Source organism: Rissa tridactyla, chromosome 14, assembly GCF_028500815.1.
Source record: "Rissa tridactyla isolate bRisTri1 chromosome 14, bRisTri1.patW.cur.20221130, whole genome shotgun sequence".
NCBI lineage: Eukaryota > Metazoa > Chordata > Aves > Charadriiformes > Laridae > Rissa > Rissa tridactyla.
The window spans coordinates 6,757,451-6,771,793 of NC_071479.1; the positions used below are offsets into that span (position 1 = coordinate 6,757,451).

At 46.0% G+C, this 14,343-nt stretch overlaps 1 protein-coding gene across 3 annotated transcripts in view; it reads right to left on the reverse strand.

The window, feature by feature from the left end:
- DOLPP1 (dolichyldiphosphatase 1) overlaps nucleotides 1-13,403 on the reverse strand; it is an 18,615-nt gene extending 5,212 nt beyond the window's left edge. Inside the window, exons 1-7 of one of the 3 annotated variants that reach the window (XM_054221117.1) lie at nucleotides 13,325-13,403; nucleotides 5,523-5,623; nucleotides 3,747-3,831; nucleotides 3,378-3,477; nucleotides 2,429-2,527; nucleotides 966-1,094; nucleotides 77-166 (exon numbers count right to left, since the gene is read on the reverse strand). In XM_054221117.1, the coding sequence (XP_054077092.1) occupies nucleotides 77-166; nucleotides 966-1,094; nucleotides 2,429-2,527; nucleotides 3,378-3,477; nucleotides 3,747-3,831; nucleotides 5,523-5,623; nucleotides 13,325-13,400 (680 nt within the window). In that variant the 5' untranslated portion in view covers nucleotides 13,401-13,403. Of the gene's footprint in view, nucleotides 1-76; nucleotides 167-965; nucleotides 2,528-3,377; nucleotides 3,478-3,746; nucleotides 3,832-5,522; nucleotides 5,624-13,324 lie in introns of those variants that run through there. The other 2 variants (XM_054221118.1, XM_054221116.1) reach the window with 2 other exon arrangements.
- Nucleotides 13,404-14,343: the final 940 nt, after the last annotated feature.

Below are 14,343 nucleotides of genomic sequence, written 5' to 3' on the forward strand. Positions count from 1 at the left end.
ATTAGAAAATAAATTAATAACTACACCTGACAAGTCAAACCAGCTAGAGCTCCTCCACCCCGCAAAAATCACTTACCTTGCCTCTGCTCTCGTGACTGTGTATTCAAACCACAGGATGTTAGGAATGAGGCTGGTGTCTCGGATTAAAAAGAACTCTGAAATTGGCCTGGAAATGGACAAGGTGATAGAAAGGAGGAAATAATTAGACTTTTTCTTCAACACAATTTTGATCAAAATAGAAAAAAAAAAAAAAGCACAAAAACTGCTCCAGATTTAACATTACTATTCTGTTACCCTTCAGCGTGGGAAAGGAGCTCCTTGTTAAATTTAAGTAAAAAAAAAAAAACACCTCTTGGTTTTTTCTTTCCTTATATAAAGTTTTCAGACTATATTACATTTAAATGGCTTTGCAATTTCACTAGGTCATCAAATGTTCATTAAGAAAGGTCTGTTCTGCTCGAAAAGCTTCTCCAGCACCCAGCCACGCCTGACAGTTTTAGTAGGGCTTTCCAAACCTAACAGTGGCTTAAACTTCCTCTCTCCCCCACCCATATCAGGCAAAGGTATATGATTCTTTGTATATGCATACACAAGAAAACACGGAAGGACAAGTAGGCTACACAACAGTCAGCATGAAAAACTGGAACAGAAGCCAGGAATTCTCTAACAACTGTAACTTAGGTGGTTCATAGAAGTTTGAGCAGCCCATTTACAGTCAGGGCTTGCACAGCTACAACTCAAATTTTAGAGACTGAAGTATCTTTATTTTGCTTCAGATGCAAGGTACCATTTTTATTTTTTTTATTTTTTTTTAACACTGATTGATTAGGGAAATTTTCTTTTGCCAGGTAATTCTACTACACCTGTGTTACCAGCTCATTACAATAGACTCATTTAATAAGCAAAATAGCAATCCACAGAATGCAGACTTGCAGGAATAAAACCTCCACAGAACAGAGACTTACCATGCAGCTATCCTTGGGAAGAGAGGAGTTAATATCTCTTGTGTGAAGGCAAACCAGGCTATGGCCATGATGCTTCCTGCCACACCTCCATATAAGACTTGGCTCCAGGTGTGGTAAAGCAAATAAACCCTGCAGTGGAAGAGAAGAGTCACCAGACAGGCTTTAAAACAAGAGGAGGCACGACTCAAGGACTGATACTTCACTGGACCCTCAGATATTCTGTTATCCTCTAGGTGTTAAACATGGATATCTTACTTTTTTTTCACTAAAATCTGGCAAAAAAGTGGGGGAAATTCTTGGGAAAACTGTCTTCCCTGCTACAGCAGTTTCAGCTTAGAGCGCTTCTAGTTTGGGCTTAACTCAATAACCCTCCACATTCTTCTTCATGTATCTTTGGATTAGCTGAGGAACTATTACTGTTGGTTCCCACGGCCGACTTTTCCAAGCCAGTAACAGAACAAGTCCCTTCCAAGCCACCAAAGCTGGACCTTAAAAGCTTCTAAGAACATAGCCAGCATTTTTGCTACGATTTTGCTGCTCTGAAATGTGACAGCACGAAGGCTGCACCACCACAGCGTGCTTACTGCGATTGCAGCCATTCACAGAAAGCTGCATTAATGGTCTGTTAAGTTATCCATGCACACAAGCTGCGTGAGTCACATTCAAAATTCTTTTCACCTATATATCATAAAGCCATTAAGATCATCTTATCTGACCCTCTGCCTAGCAGAGGCCACTGGATTTCCTCAAATTAATTTTTATTTGAATTAGACCATATATCTCTTATGAAATTGTCCTGTCAGAATTTTAAAAATAACCAGTAATAAGGAATCAGTTCTAGTGTACAGTCAACTGTGCCAACAAGTAATTACTTTCCTGTGGAAAACATGGCCTTATTTCTATCCTGAATTTGTCTGCTTTCCAATCACTGGAGCTCATTTAATATGCATGTGTTTTTTTAGAACTACTAAAAAGAAAAAAAAAAATCATTATCAAACTTTCGTTTTTTCTTTATTCATCTTAGTACAACTAAACCTTGCAAGTCAAACAGCTCTAAATGTTTTTATTGACTAATGCTCAAGCAAAACAACTGGACTGATCAACTGTAGCAATCCACATGCTGCAGATGCTGGTGTGCCAAGGCATGGTGCAATGCTTTCATGATTAGTGCTGGAAAGAGGGCGAGGCAGTGAGGATACAGCGTGGCAATGGAGCCGATGGGGAACTGGTACAAGCTCAGCTGATCTTGGCTTTTAGAAATGCTTCTGTGAAGCACCACGCACGTAGCACCTTTGCTTATTTGAAGGGTCTCGTGGCAACACAGCAACTTCTGCAAAGCTCCGACTTGTACAATGCAGTTGTCAAGAATTAGATCGGAAATGCAGGATAAGGAATGACAGGTCTGCTGGCTGTTAAAGGCCACAGGACTGTATGAGAGCATAAGACAAACAATTGCTCCATACCTACTATATGAGACTAGCAAAGCCACTGTGACGAGGCAGATGGACAGCACATGTCGCCATAGTAAATCCAGAAACCTCGCATTGTTTGTTTGGTGCATTCTGAAAGAGATGGAGAGCCATTAGCACAGTGGCAGGGAGCTGAGCAGTCCTTATCTCTGTTCTCACTATCTCTGAAACCCTAGGAAAGCTCTACTCCAGTGGGGTCATGGGCAGCTCGATACCATCCCAGCAGCAATCTGTCCCACTGGCAGCAGTTAAAGAGAAGCCAGAAAGCCACGCTTCTCTCTCTCCAACTGTTAACAGGGATTGCTGTGATGGAAAGCAGAATGCTCACAATTACTGCAACTGATGTGAAAGGCACATGCTGAGCATATGCAACAGGGAGCCAAGACGTCAGAGTCCCTCCATTGTCCACAAAGCTAGGAGGAACTGTGAGTTTTGTCCTCCTCCACACATGGAGCCACAAGACAGAGCCATGCCCCAGCGAGAATTTCAGAAAAGCACAGCACAGCATGTAAAACCAGTACTTGGTAAGGAAGGTGAACTAGAAGGTCATGCAAGTAGGCAACAGGTATTACCTAAAAGATTGCAGACGACCCCACTGACAAAACTGAGCAGACACATGAGAAAGCGGCTCTTCTTTCCTCGTCCCTATTCCCCCCCTCTTCCCTCACACTGGTGGATCATCACAGCTTAGGAAAAGCAAATGAGGAGACCTGTACCCAGACAGGTATAGGACGCCCACCCGTACCCTTTGGTTTTCAGCAATGGTAACTACAGTCCTACATTCAGGTCGAGTGACACATGCTTCTTCCACCCTAGCCACAATAAATTGTGCAGTTCCTCAGATTTAATTCCATTATGCCACTGAAGTGGCACACAGCAAGGGAGCCATCTATTTCAGGTGTTTCAACATATTAACAGCCAAAACCTGACATTGAATTTTTACCTTAAATAAAGGAACAGAAAGGAATAGACAGAGAAAAACCACATGAATTGGGAGTGGCTGGACGGCATCCCATATTTTGTGGTCACTGTTGAATGGGCTTCTGGGAAGAGAAGAAGAAAGAGTATGGTCAAGGTCTACTCTGTACATAGCAGCTGGAACGCTCCAGATGTGAAGCCAGACCACTCTGCTGGAGTATGTGCACATGAGTTCACAGGACACGTCTCAGCTCAGATGGCTCTGCCAGACTTCTTACACCCAAACATCCAAAGCCAACATGAGGCAAAGGGGAAAATACCCTCTAACCCCCCCACAGTTAGCATTCCACTCAAAACTCAACCGACACCATGACACCAACGGGCCATACCATACCTTCGCAGGGCCGAGGCTCCCGGATTACATTTTTTATTAACCAGTTCACTCCCTCGTTGAATGCCAGCCCTCCCAAGAAAGAGATCTGTGAAGGCAAGACAACCGTGTCATCCTATCTAAAAGGTGCATCTACTTACCAGGCTCTCTCTGTTGACAAACCCCCAAGCCATATGTTTCTGATTTTCTTTTTTGACTACTAGAGTTAAAAACAATGGCTTCAAAATTCTCTACCTGAGGAAGAAAAGCATTTATTTTTCAGCCCACTTTCTGTATTTGGCAACACATGGTGTATATGCAGCGTTTCACCAGATGATACATGGAAATAGACAAAAACGACACTGTGTAGTGATTCTGTTAGCACACTTCCACAAGCAAGTGCAGAAAGTGACTTTTTTTTTTTTTTTTTTAAACACGGCAGGTTTTCAGGGATTGTTTTTCCCCGATGACCAACAGGGGGAGCGCACACACTGTTACTTGGGTAAATAGCTTTAAAAAGGTGATTTTTGTGCTTTCTGGCTTTTCTCTCTATGAATATTTTAATACTAAAGTTGCTGTCTTTGGTTTAAAATGAAGTCACATTCTGAACTGAGCCAGACTGGTAGCCTTTATTTTTACTCTTTAATTCCATCGTCCGTACCCCTGCCCTAAATTAGTCCTGCTGCTGTGATCAAATTCCCAGCTGGTGATGGGAATCTGCCTCCTTAACACTCAGTCCCATTCCGGGTGATGAAGCAATTTTTCACCCTACGTCCTGAGCTATGGATCAGGCTGCCGCAAGTCAGCCAGCATCTCTCTCCAGCGCAATGGTGACTTCCTGCATAAAGAACTGGGAATCAACCTCAGCACTTGTCTTGTCACCAACACCTAACAAGCCCCTGTATTCAAAAACCTACAAATTTGTGCAATAGTTACTCTTAGCTTATTCTCTCCTTTGGTTTGCCAAAACTTAACAGCTGCCTCTCCCAGCTAGCATCGGCTTAATAACGTAGAAGTCCCATTCCCAGGTCCCTTGAGCCACTGGTTCCCATGACACCATGGCCCGTATTAGAAATTTGCTGCCAAAATCCTTTCACTGGCCCCTATTTTATCTGTTTACTGAAGGCAAGTGTTACAAGAGGTTTATACCTCCTGAAAGGAATTTCTCCATGACACTGATTCCCAAGTACCTGTCAGAACAGACAGAAAGCATTGTGCATTACAAAAAAGTCCCTTGTTGGTTATTCGGACAGAAGTCCGAATAACAGAGAATACAACAGAACAGAAGGATCAAATATGAGGGACAGAAGAGACTTCTGTCCCTGGTATTCGATTCACAGCTGGAAAGTAGCCCTTATAGACAGATCCACTCCCTTGGGAATCTGTCGGTTTTATTTCGTATCCCCTTTTTCTGACTCAGTAGTTCAAAGAAAGCACATCCTACTGAGTTACAGACACCATCTCCTGCCTATGCTGCCCATCTTGCAGAAACCCACGGGATCTTGGGAGAGTTCCCACTCTGCAACAGCATTCCTTCGTTCCTCAGGCATCTTCCTCTATGTTTTTGGATAGATAATGCCCAAAACATACCACACAGTAACAGAAAAGCCAGCAAGGGCTAAGCAGTCCTTTAACCAGGTACAGGTGATAAGTGTCTCCTGCTGTTCTTTGACAGGAGGATCACCTTACCTAACCCTGCTCTTTAAAGAGAGAAAATGAAGTGTGAATACAGGAGCACCAGGTGACAAAGGAAATTACTTTTGTCATAAGGAAAAGCTGGGAAGGGAGAGGAGGACTCACCGTGTGAAGCTCTCTCTTGAATATGATGAGTGTTACAAAGCCAACAATAATGAATATTGGACCAAGACTCAAATAAGCTAAAAGCTGACCAGAGAAATCACCTAGGGAAACAAACAAGAGAAACAAATCAGTTTGAACTTCACAGGTTCTTATCTGCCACCAGAGCATGGGTCAGCTGGTGCCCTGCATCAGAGAGCAGAGGGGCAAACTCAGCACTGCAGCAAGTCTCCATTTTGCAGACTGACTACTGCTGCTCCAGCCCGAGAGGAGCCCAGGCAAGGAAGACAGTGGTGCTTACATGCAGGTTCCAAAGCAGGGGTGACAGGAGCTTGGCATCATTCAGCAGATACTACTGCCAGCCAATTTACAACCAAGACCATGGGTGTGGGCCCGGAGTCACTTTAATCCAACATAAGCACAGGCTGCTGCAAAAGAGGCAGCGTCTTTCCCTCCCCCTCATTCATACTGCCTCCCTGTGCCAGCAATTACCAATAAACGCTCCCCAAACAAATCCTTCCCCACTCCCTTACTAAAATGGGTTAGTTTTCAGCTGGATCAGCTCCTTAATCTGTCTCACCATGTGTCTGCATGAACACTAGCATTAGCAAAATGGGAAGGAAATAAATAGCTAAACATAGCAGGAGATAAAGGGGAAAAAAAAAAAAGGAGACTCTGCTTTTTAACCAGTAGCCCACTTGTATCACACAGAAGTGACCGTGGGCCACCACCCCAGATAGCTCACGGCCTAGTTATTCCCCAGGGAGAATTGGGGAGCAGCAACGGGACCTGACAAGAGGTCATAAGGTACCTCAAAACCTCTACCTTGAGCTATAACAGACACAGTAGTAAGCAAACAAGAGTAAAAAGCGGCTATGGATTTTGATCTCAGTTTCTCTTGCCTCTGTTCCCTGAAAAAGGACACATGCAAAAGTATTCGGAGAGAGGATGTCCGCATAAATTCTGAGGAAACAAAAAAAATTATCAGAGTAATTTTGCTCTGAGATCAGGAACTCATATCAGGAGAGCAAGAACTATCTACCAGAGAATCTTTAAAGACAGCGATCACTACAAAAAGGTGGTACAAACCCGCTGAGCAACTTCAGAGACAGGGTACTTTCTACATTGGTTCTGAGAGACTAGATCTTCTCCATCCCATCACTGAACACAAAAGGATCAGCCCCCACATAAATTTATCCTTCCTCTCTCCTTTCAAAAGGAAACAGGATGCCTCTGCAAGGCTGAGCATTGGACTCATTCCTAGATCAATTCCACTGCAAGATACTGAGTCTCCCCAGCCCACGCACCCACATTTTAGAACAGCAATTGGCAAAATGGACTTTAACCTCAGACTCTGAATACTGGAACTGATAAAAAAAAAAAAAAAAAAAAAGAAAAGATACTGCACTGCTACAAAGTTCACCCTGCTGATGTTATTGCCACATAGTTGTGGTTACATCAGGTACAGTGCACAGAACCCTCTTGAATTCCAGACTCCAGGTTAGATTTGTGTCCTGGTTTAGGCTTGGCTGGCCACTAAACGAACGACAGACGCTCTCTTTAACAATGCTCTCCAGGACAATTTCTGAACCAGCAACATCATCAGTAAGGATTACTTGCAGGAGTTTTAGTTTGCAACACCAGTGAAATTAGGAAGAGCTGGAGGACAAAACCCCCAAGACTACCTGGTTTTCACTGAAGTGAGGTTCTATTTTGTTTTTTAACCTGAAAAGCATTAGAAGACACAGAATTTTAAATTTTTCTTGCACCACATGGCAGGTTAGCCTTGCATCACGTGGGTTCCAAATGCTCCTGAAGCAGAACAGCAATGTATCATAGTAATGCAAAACGGATGTAAGCGACAGTATCAGTTACCTGGCAATAGAGAATCAAGCCCCTTATGGTTTTACATAAACCACAAACTCTCAACAAAATGAATCCTGTCCTAAATGATGAGGGAATTCATAAGACAAGCCACCAGACAATCAAAACTACGCTGAAAGCCTTTGGAATACTTTCCAAGAGTCTCAATTCCAGCGTTACCAACTGAAGATAGCTTATCATCAAGGAATCACCATGTTTCAGATCATTCACTCTCTTAATCCATGGTATATAAAGGCTTAGCACTTCAAGACTAAAAGCCATAATTTTGTCAAGTAGAACCCAAACCAGATTATTTATCTTCTCAGGGGAGTTCTATTTCTTGTGCGGATGGTGGATGAGTGCTTCAGGAAGTAGTCTTTTAATTCAAATAGCATCAGCAGTACCAAACTCAAGATCCTCCATTATGTTATACGATAACATACCCAAATAAATCAAACCACCCAGACTTCACCCGCACACAACCCACACTTGAACCCGAGGTGAAGAATCAGAAATCATCGCTCCCAGACGCTGCCTGCAGGCAGAGTACCAAGGCCTTTACTCAGACAATCTTAACACAATAGCTCCCCCAAACATTCCAACTGCCCATTTAACATAGAACAGAGATAGCACTAATAATATTTCATATTATTGTGGCTAACAGAAATCAAACAGAATCAAATTCTGAAGCCACTTTTTCTAGGGGGGAGGCAAATAAATAACTGCGCACTAACTGAAGACAGCGCTTTTGCTGTGCCCTCGGAGCTACACCGGGAACTCACTGATGTCACCATAAATGTACTCACGGTTCAAGGCAGAGCTGCGCTAACTAAACCAGCTCCGAAATGACTGGAAATCCCCAGCGAAGAAGGCAAACCGAGCTCCAAGAGAAAGGCTAGTGCTGATCACTACGCAGCGCTCCCGCGGCCTCAGAGCATGATTACTTGCGTCTCTCCGATCTACTCTCACGCTCCAGTGCGCTCAGAGACTTATTCCCAGGGAAAGGAGACTTGCAGGAGAGCCGACAGTTTGAAATCCAGTCACATTTAGCAAGCTAGTCCCCCCCCACCTTTTTGTAAAAATTAATTTTTCTTCATTTTACTGAATTTGGGAATTTTAAAGCAATTCCTCCAACTAGTAAGAAAAGAGACAAAACCTCTGGAAAAAATGCAAAAGGAAAATCTATTTAATACATAGCTTGGGCGCTGTTTTGTTTTAAATTCTGCTTTTTTGAAGTCCAGCCTTCCCTGGACATCATTTGGGGCTCAAGTTGCAAAAATAAAGAACGCAACTACCTCATTTTCAGGCACCCCAGAGATAAATAGGTGAAACACTATATATAGCTCAGAAGCACGCTATTTTTTTCAGCCTTCATTCAGCATCTACTTCTGCTCCAATTCAACATTTTACCCAGCATTCTTTCAGTGGAAATATCCAAGCTTCACAATAGCTTAACCTGTATATAATGCAAAAATGCAAATTAACGGCACTGTAACCACATCCTACCGCAAGATCCAGCTTTACCACCGCCACCACCGCTTCCTATTGAAGCATCTATTTGTGGCACTGCTGCTGGTCGTGTGTTCTTGACCAGATGCATGTGTGCAAGTTGCACAGACAACATGCAGTGTGTTTGTGTCACATGCATTTACACCAGTAAATATTCACGATGGATCGTCATTTCCTCTACTTGCGCATATCCTGGTATCACAAGTTGTGGGACAGTAAAAATACCTTCAGGAGCCTTTAAATTACGGCATAAAAGGCACACATCAGACATGAAACTTCTGCAGGAAGATTAAACATAAAACGCTGCATTAAAGAAGCCAAACAACTGAGCCGTATTGGCTTGTTTCAACAGATATTACTTAGCTACAAGATGAGCCCTGACTGGCAGGCCACCACCCTAAACAGAAATCACAGCAAGGGTTATCAGAACAAACATTCCTATAGGAGCAGCACGTGCTGACGTTGAACAGCAACAAGAACTGCTGAGCCAAAGTACATACACAGCACCAGCACCTTTGCTCCGACACACCTTCTCACCGATAGGTTGATTCTGCATGCTTGCCTCTCCAGCTCTGCCCCACTGTAGTAAACACCCTTCACAACTGAGAAAACAGGAAGATTCTCTGTCATTCTGCAGAAAAAAGGGTTTGGCACGCCAGGTTTCTCTCCTTAAAGAACTTGTCCAATGCAAGGAGAGGAGGTCCAGAAAGTCCCAGAGCTTTAAGAATCCCAGCTGTGCTGAAGAGAGGAAGTTTTCTTTTTTTTCTTTTCTCCAAATAATAATAAAAAACCCAAACAAACCAGGAACTCAATGTTTCTCCAGTGAAACTCACCCTACAGACAGGAAGTCCCTGAAGATGAGTTTTAAGTCTGCAATGAAGTCACCCCATGCAAAGCAATGCATACGGGAAAAAACAACCCTAATTATACACACAACATGACAGGATTTAGTTTAGTTAGCATCAAACAAGAAACCTGCAGCCTTAGCATGAGCCAATACCTTCAGAGTAGTATCCAATGCTCTGCAGCAGTCAAAAAGGCAAGAACATTTAAGAGCAAAACAAGTTACTGTTACAGCACTACAAAAATTTACTATGCAATTCTGGTGTGACCATCTAAAAAGGGATAGTAAACACATTAAAGGCAAATAGAAAGGGGACAAAGATAACAAGAATGAAACAGTAGCCACTCAGAAAATATCAAATAACTCAGATTTTCAGCTGAAAAAGGAAAACAGGATACAACAGTTCTACGAAGTCATGGATGATATGGAGAAATGGACACCAAACATTTGTTACCTCTCGCTGCACATGAGATAGACCACCTTTGATGAAATTACTGAGCAGTGGACTTAAAAGCAGAAAAGAAACAACAACCACATTAAGAGCTCCGTGCCAAAGATACTGTGAGATCCAAAGCGGAAATGGGTTTAAAGAGTTATCAGACGTATTCAGAGTATAGCTTTTCTATATCCATCAAAGGACTTAACAATCCTGATGCAATCACCATCTGATTACTGGAAAGACATACAGAAGAAGGATTATTCCTGCCTACCTGCCAGCAACCCAACACTATGCCAGATCATTCCTTGGTCTCACCAAAGTACAGCTGCTGCTATGAAATGCTTCAGGACCCAGCATTTCTGAAAGCAATACCAGGACGGTATTTTTAAAGACTGTCCTCTTCAACAGCATGCTTTAACACACTGTTGAGTAACACTGCCATTGTTGGTTTCTTCTCCCTATGTTTGATCTTGACATTTACTGTAGTAATGTTTTGGTTAGGTCTCCAAGATCCCATTACTCAGACCAGTTTGCAGTTGACTACTACAGCGTTCATCCGCTGTTTCTCATTTGATCTTGCTCCAAGTTGACACTGCAGAAAGCCCTGGAGAACTGAGCAGCACCACAAGCAGTGAGGATGGGTGTTTGGTGTTTTGCACTGTATCGCTATTGATAAGGATGCTAGATAAAGACAGGGAGGACGAGCACCCTTCTGGAGACACCTCTCCCCTTCACAATTGCAAGCAGAAAAACAAATAATGGGCTTCATCTGCCGGACAGAAATCAGCAGTGACTGCTTTTCACCTGGTCACAGCGAGAGGGACCATCACTCTTGGCAGATGAAAGCTGGGATGACAGCAGCTCTGCACTGGAAGTCATTAAAGACGTGAGATTTTAAGAGCCCATTGCCACAGCGGCTCAGCACGCTGCACTCCAGGCCAGCAGTCTCTGGGATCAGCAAAGAGCAAAAGATGTTAGCCACACAACACCGTATGACATGCCAAGACAGCTTAATAATTTACGTTGGTAAAAGCAGGATCTATTTCTCATTCTGACCCCTCTCTATCAGCACAGGGCTACATTAACTCCGTTGTGCTGAGCATACTGCCAACATGACTATTTTATAAATATACATTATCTAGCAGCTTTATGGACTCGAACTTATGCTGTACAGAGACAGAACATAAACAGCCTTCTGAAAGTTAGAGCACTTTCCCCAAACCCAGGTAGAAGTATGAGACCTACCATCTTACCGCAACTCATTTTTCTAGACCAAAATAAATTAAGAAACTTTTGTACCTCCAGCTGTTTTAATGTTTCAGTCCTTTGCCTCTACTTTACAGGCTTCCATAATTACACATTTTATCGACGACAAACACGCTGTTCATCCTCTCAATACATAACCCTAATCTTGGTGGTGATTTACCCCCTCCACACAATCATCTTCTCCGTTTGCCTGTATAAAAGCACCCAACACAGAGAGAAAATAATCACATTATGTCACATTTTTTAAGATCTGACGGATAACCCTTATGTGGCAATTTCAACCACCTCCATTTCCCAAACCAATCCAACACAGGGTGCACAGGATGCTCTGTGCATGCTGACAGGTTCAGATAAGGAGATAAGATACAAAGATGAATATATCAGTACTACTGTAAAGATTATTCCCCCATCTCTCCCAAACTGTGACATAAATGTATTTGAGAAGGGGGATGGCAGAAGCACAGGGTGAAGGAAAACACAAGACAGAAAAGGAAACGCCAATCTTTCGTGTAAAGTATCACAGAAAACCACAAAACAGACATACTGGGGGGGTGCAAGAAATAACGTATTTCCAGCACCAGATCTTTTCAGCGTTGTCACATTTCAAGTCTCCTGGCTAAAAGGGTACTTTCAACCCAGAAGATCCCTAAGCACTTTAGAAGCTTTAGGTATTGCACTACCGAGAGGAGCTTTTATCAGGAACTAAAAATCCCGTTGAAGCAGGACATACAGCAGCACTTTATGGCAAGTTAAGGACTTGCTAAGAGAACTAGCAATATTGAGGACAGTGTTAACATCAAATTTGGGTTTTGACCAGACTGTCAATACTAACACTCTGACACTTCACGCCTTGCTTTCCTATTATCTTTAAGTACAACAGGCAGCTTTTTTCTATCATCTCACCCATAAAGCACCTGAAGAGGAGCTCCTAAAGACCACAGTTACTAATCAGACGTTGCTCAGACAGCCGCCACCTGAATACAGACCTATTTGCTCTTGCACACTGGTGGATCAGGGATGCATCCTACCACAGTGTGCCACAGGGACACGACACAGGACTTTCGTGGATCATGCCACTGCCCCACTGGAACAGCCCATCCTGCACACAGGCACCCATCACTTCTCGCCACCGAGCGTACCCAAACCCACCTTGCCAAGAGCTGACCTGCAGGAAGCCTGTCGTCCTCCGGGCATTTCCCACAGCGCCGCCCGTTCGAAGCCCGACCCCAGGGCCCGCTCCCAGCACCGCCACAGAAGCTGCCTGGCAGCCAAGCCCACCTCAGGGACAGGGCCACCCTGCCACAGCACGGCTCTGTGGGACACCACGAGGGCACACCAGGGCCAGCCAGCCGAGACACCACACCAGACCTCCAGCATCCCTCAGACACCCACCAGCAGGGCAGGGAGGGGACACCCGGCCCCGCCATGGCGCTGTGGGGTGACACTGGGGCTGGGCACGCCCTGGGCGGGGCCCGCACCTCGAAGCCCAGGGACACATGGCCAGGGACGCCTCGGGGCTGCGGGGAGCGGCGAGGGGAGGGTGACAAGGGAGTGCCCCAGGACGGCGGGACAGGGCCGCGCCCCGGCCCCCCCTCCCGGCCCCTTCCCCGCCCGGGGCTGGGCAGCCCCTGGAGCCGGGCGCCTGGCCAGGGCGCATGCGCAGCGCCCCGTCCCCCCCCCTGCGGCTCACGATCCGGCAGCGGGTCCCACCGCCCCCAGCGCGCACGCGCGCCCGGCCGCCTCAGGGCGGCCGCTCAATGGCTCACTATTTCGCAGCTGCCAGCCCGGCCCTCAGGGGTGCGGTGGGGCGGCGGGAGGGGCCCGCCGCGGAGAGCGGCGCGGCGGCCGGCGGGGAGGCCGGGCGGGGGCGAAGCGGAGCTTTACCTGCGGGATACTCGACGTGAGTGAGGGAGACCGGCCGCCACGGAGCGGGGAGCGAGCACTCTCCGACTGCGGCCATCTTACCCGGATACCGGGCCGGGCCACCACGGCCAATGGGAGCGCGCTTAAGGGGCGGTGCGACCAATGGGCGGGGGCGCGGAGAGCGGCGGCCCAATGACGCTGCGCGGCAGGTGAGGCGCCGGCCAACCCACAGCCACCCAATTAAAAATCCAACCCGGGGAGCGGCAGAGCCAATAGCCTACTCGTACCGGTGTCCAATAGGAGGTGGACGCAGGTAGCGGGAAAGCCAATCGAAAGAAAGGCGGGCGTCGTTGCCCTTCCTCATTGGCGAAGGTAGCGATGCAGATTAGCCAATCAGCAGCTCCCGTTGCCGCCACTTCTTAGCCAATCAGGTGCGGCGCTGTGGTGGCCGGCACGGGGGGCTGAGGAAGGGGTTTGGCGGCGACCGGAGGGTTAAAATGGCCCCTGCCGCCCGCCGCCGCTGGGGCTGTTCGCTACAGCCCTCTGGTGCCCCGCTTTGGGGACGAGCCCGGCCGGGAGGGCCCCTCTCACAACCTCCCTGCCACCGCCCCATCGCCTCACGGAGCTTGTGTCCCCTACCGCCGTGAGAGGGGGCCCGGAGAGGGACAGGGTGGGGCCGGCAGGACGAGGAGCTGCCTTCTCCTCCGGCCCCGCTGTCAGCGAAGGAAAACCAAACCGTCCTTCCGTCACGTCACCGTTTTCAAGGGTGAAAAGATGTGGTTTTGAAAGGCAAGCTTTCATTTTATAGATGGCATTACTACTTATAAGGATTATTTCACTAGCTAAACAACATTTCTTGCCCCTGCACAGGAGTGATTGACTGACAAGGTCTAAGCTCTGCTGAAAATTGTCATTTTTTTAATATATTTTTTTTAAAATAACACGAGGAAGAAGGTGGATTTTTACAGCCACATCTCCTTTATAGCTCTGTAAAGGAGCAGCAGCTCCCGTGTGAACACGCACATGTGAAAATAAAGCCC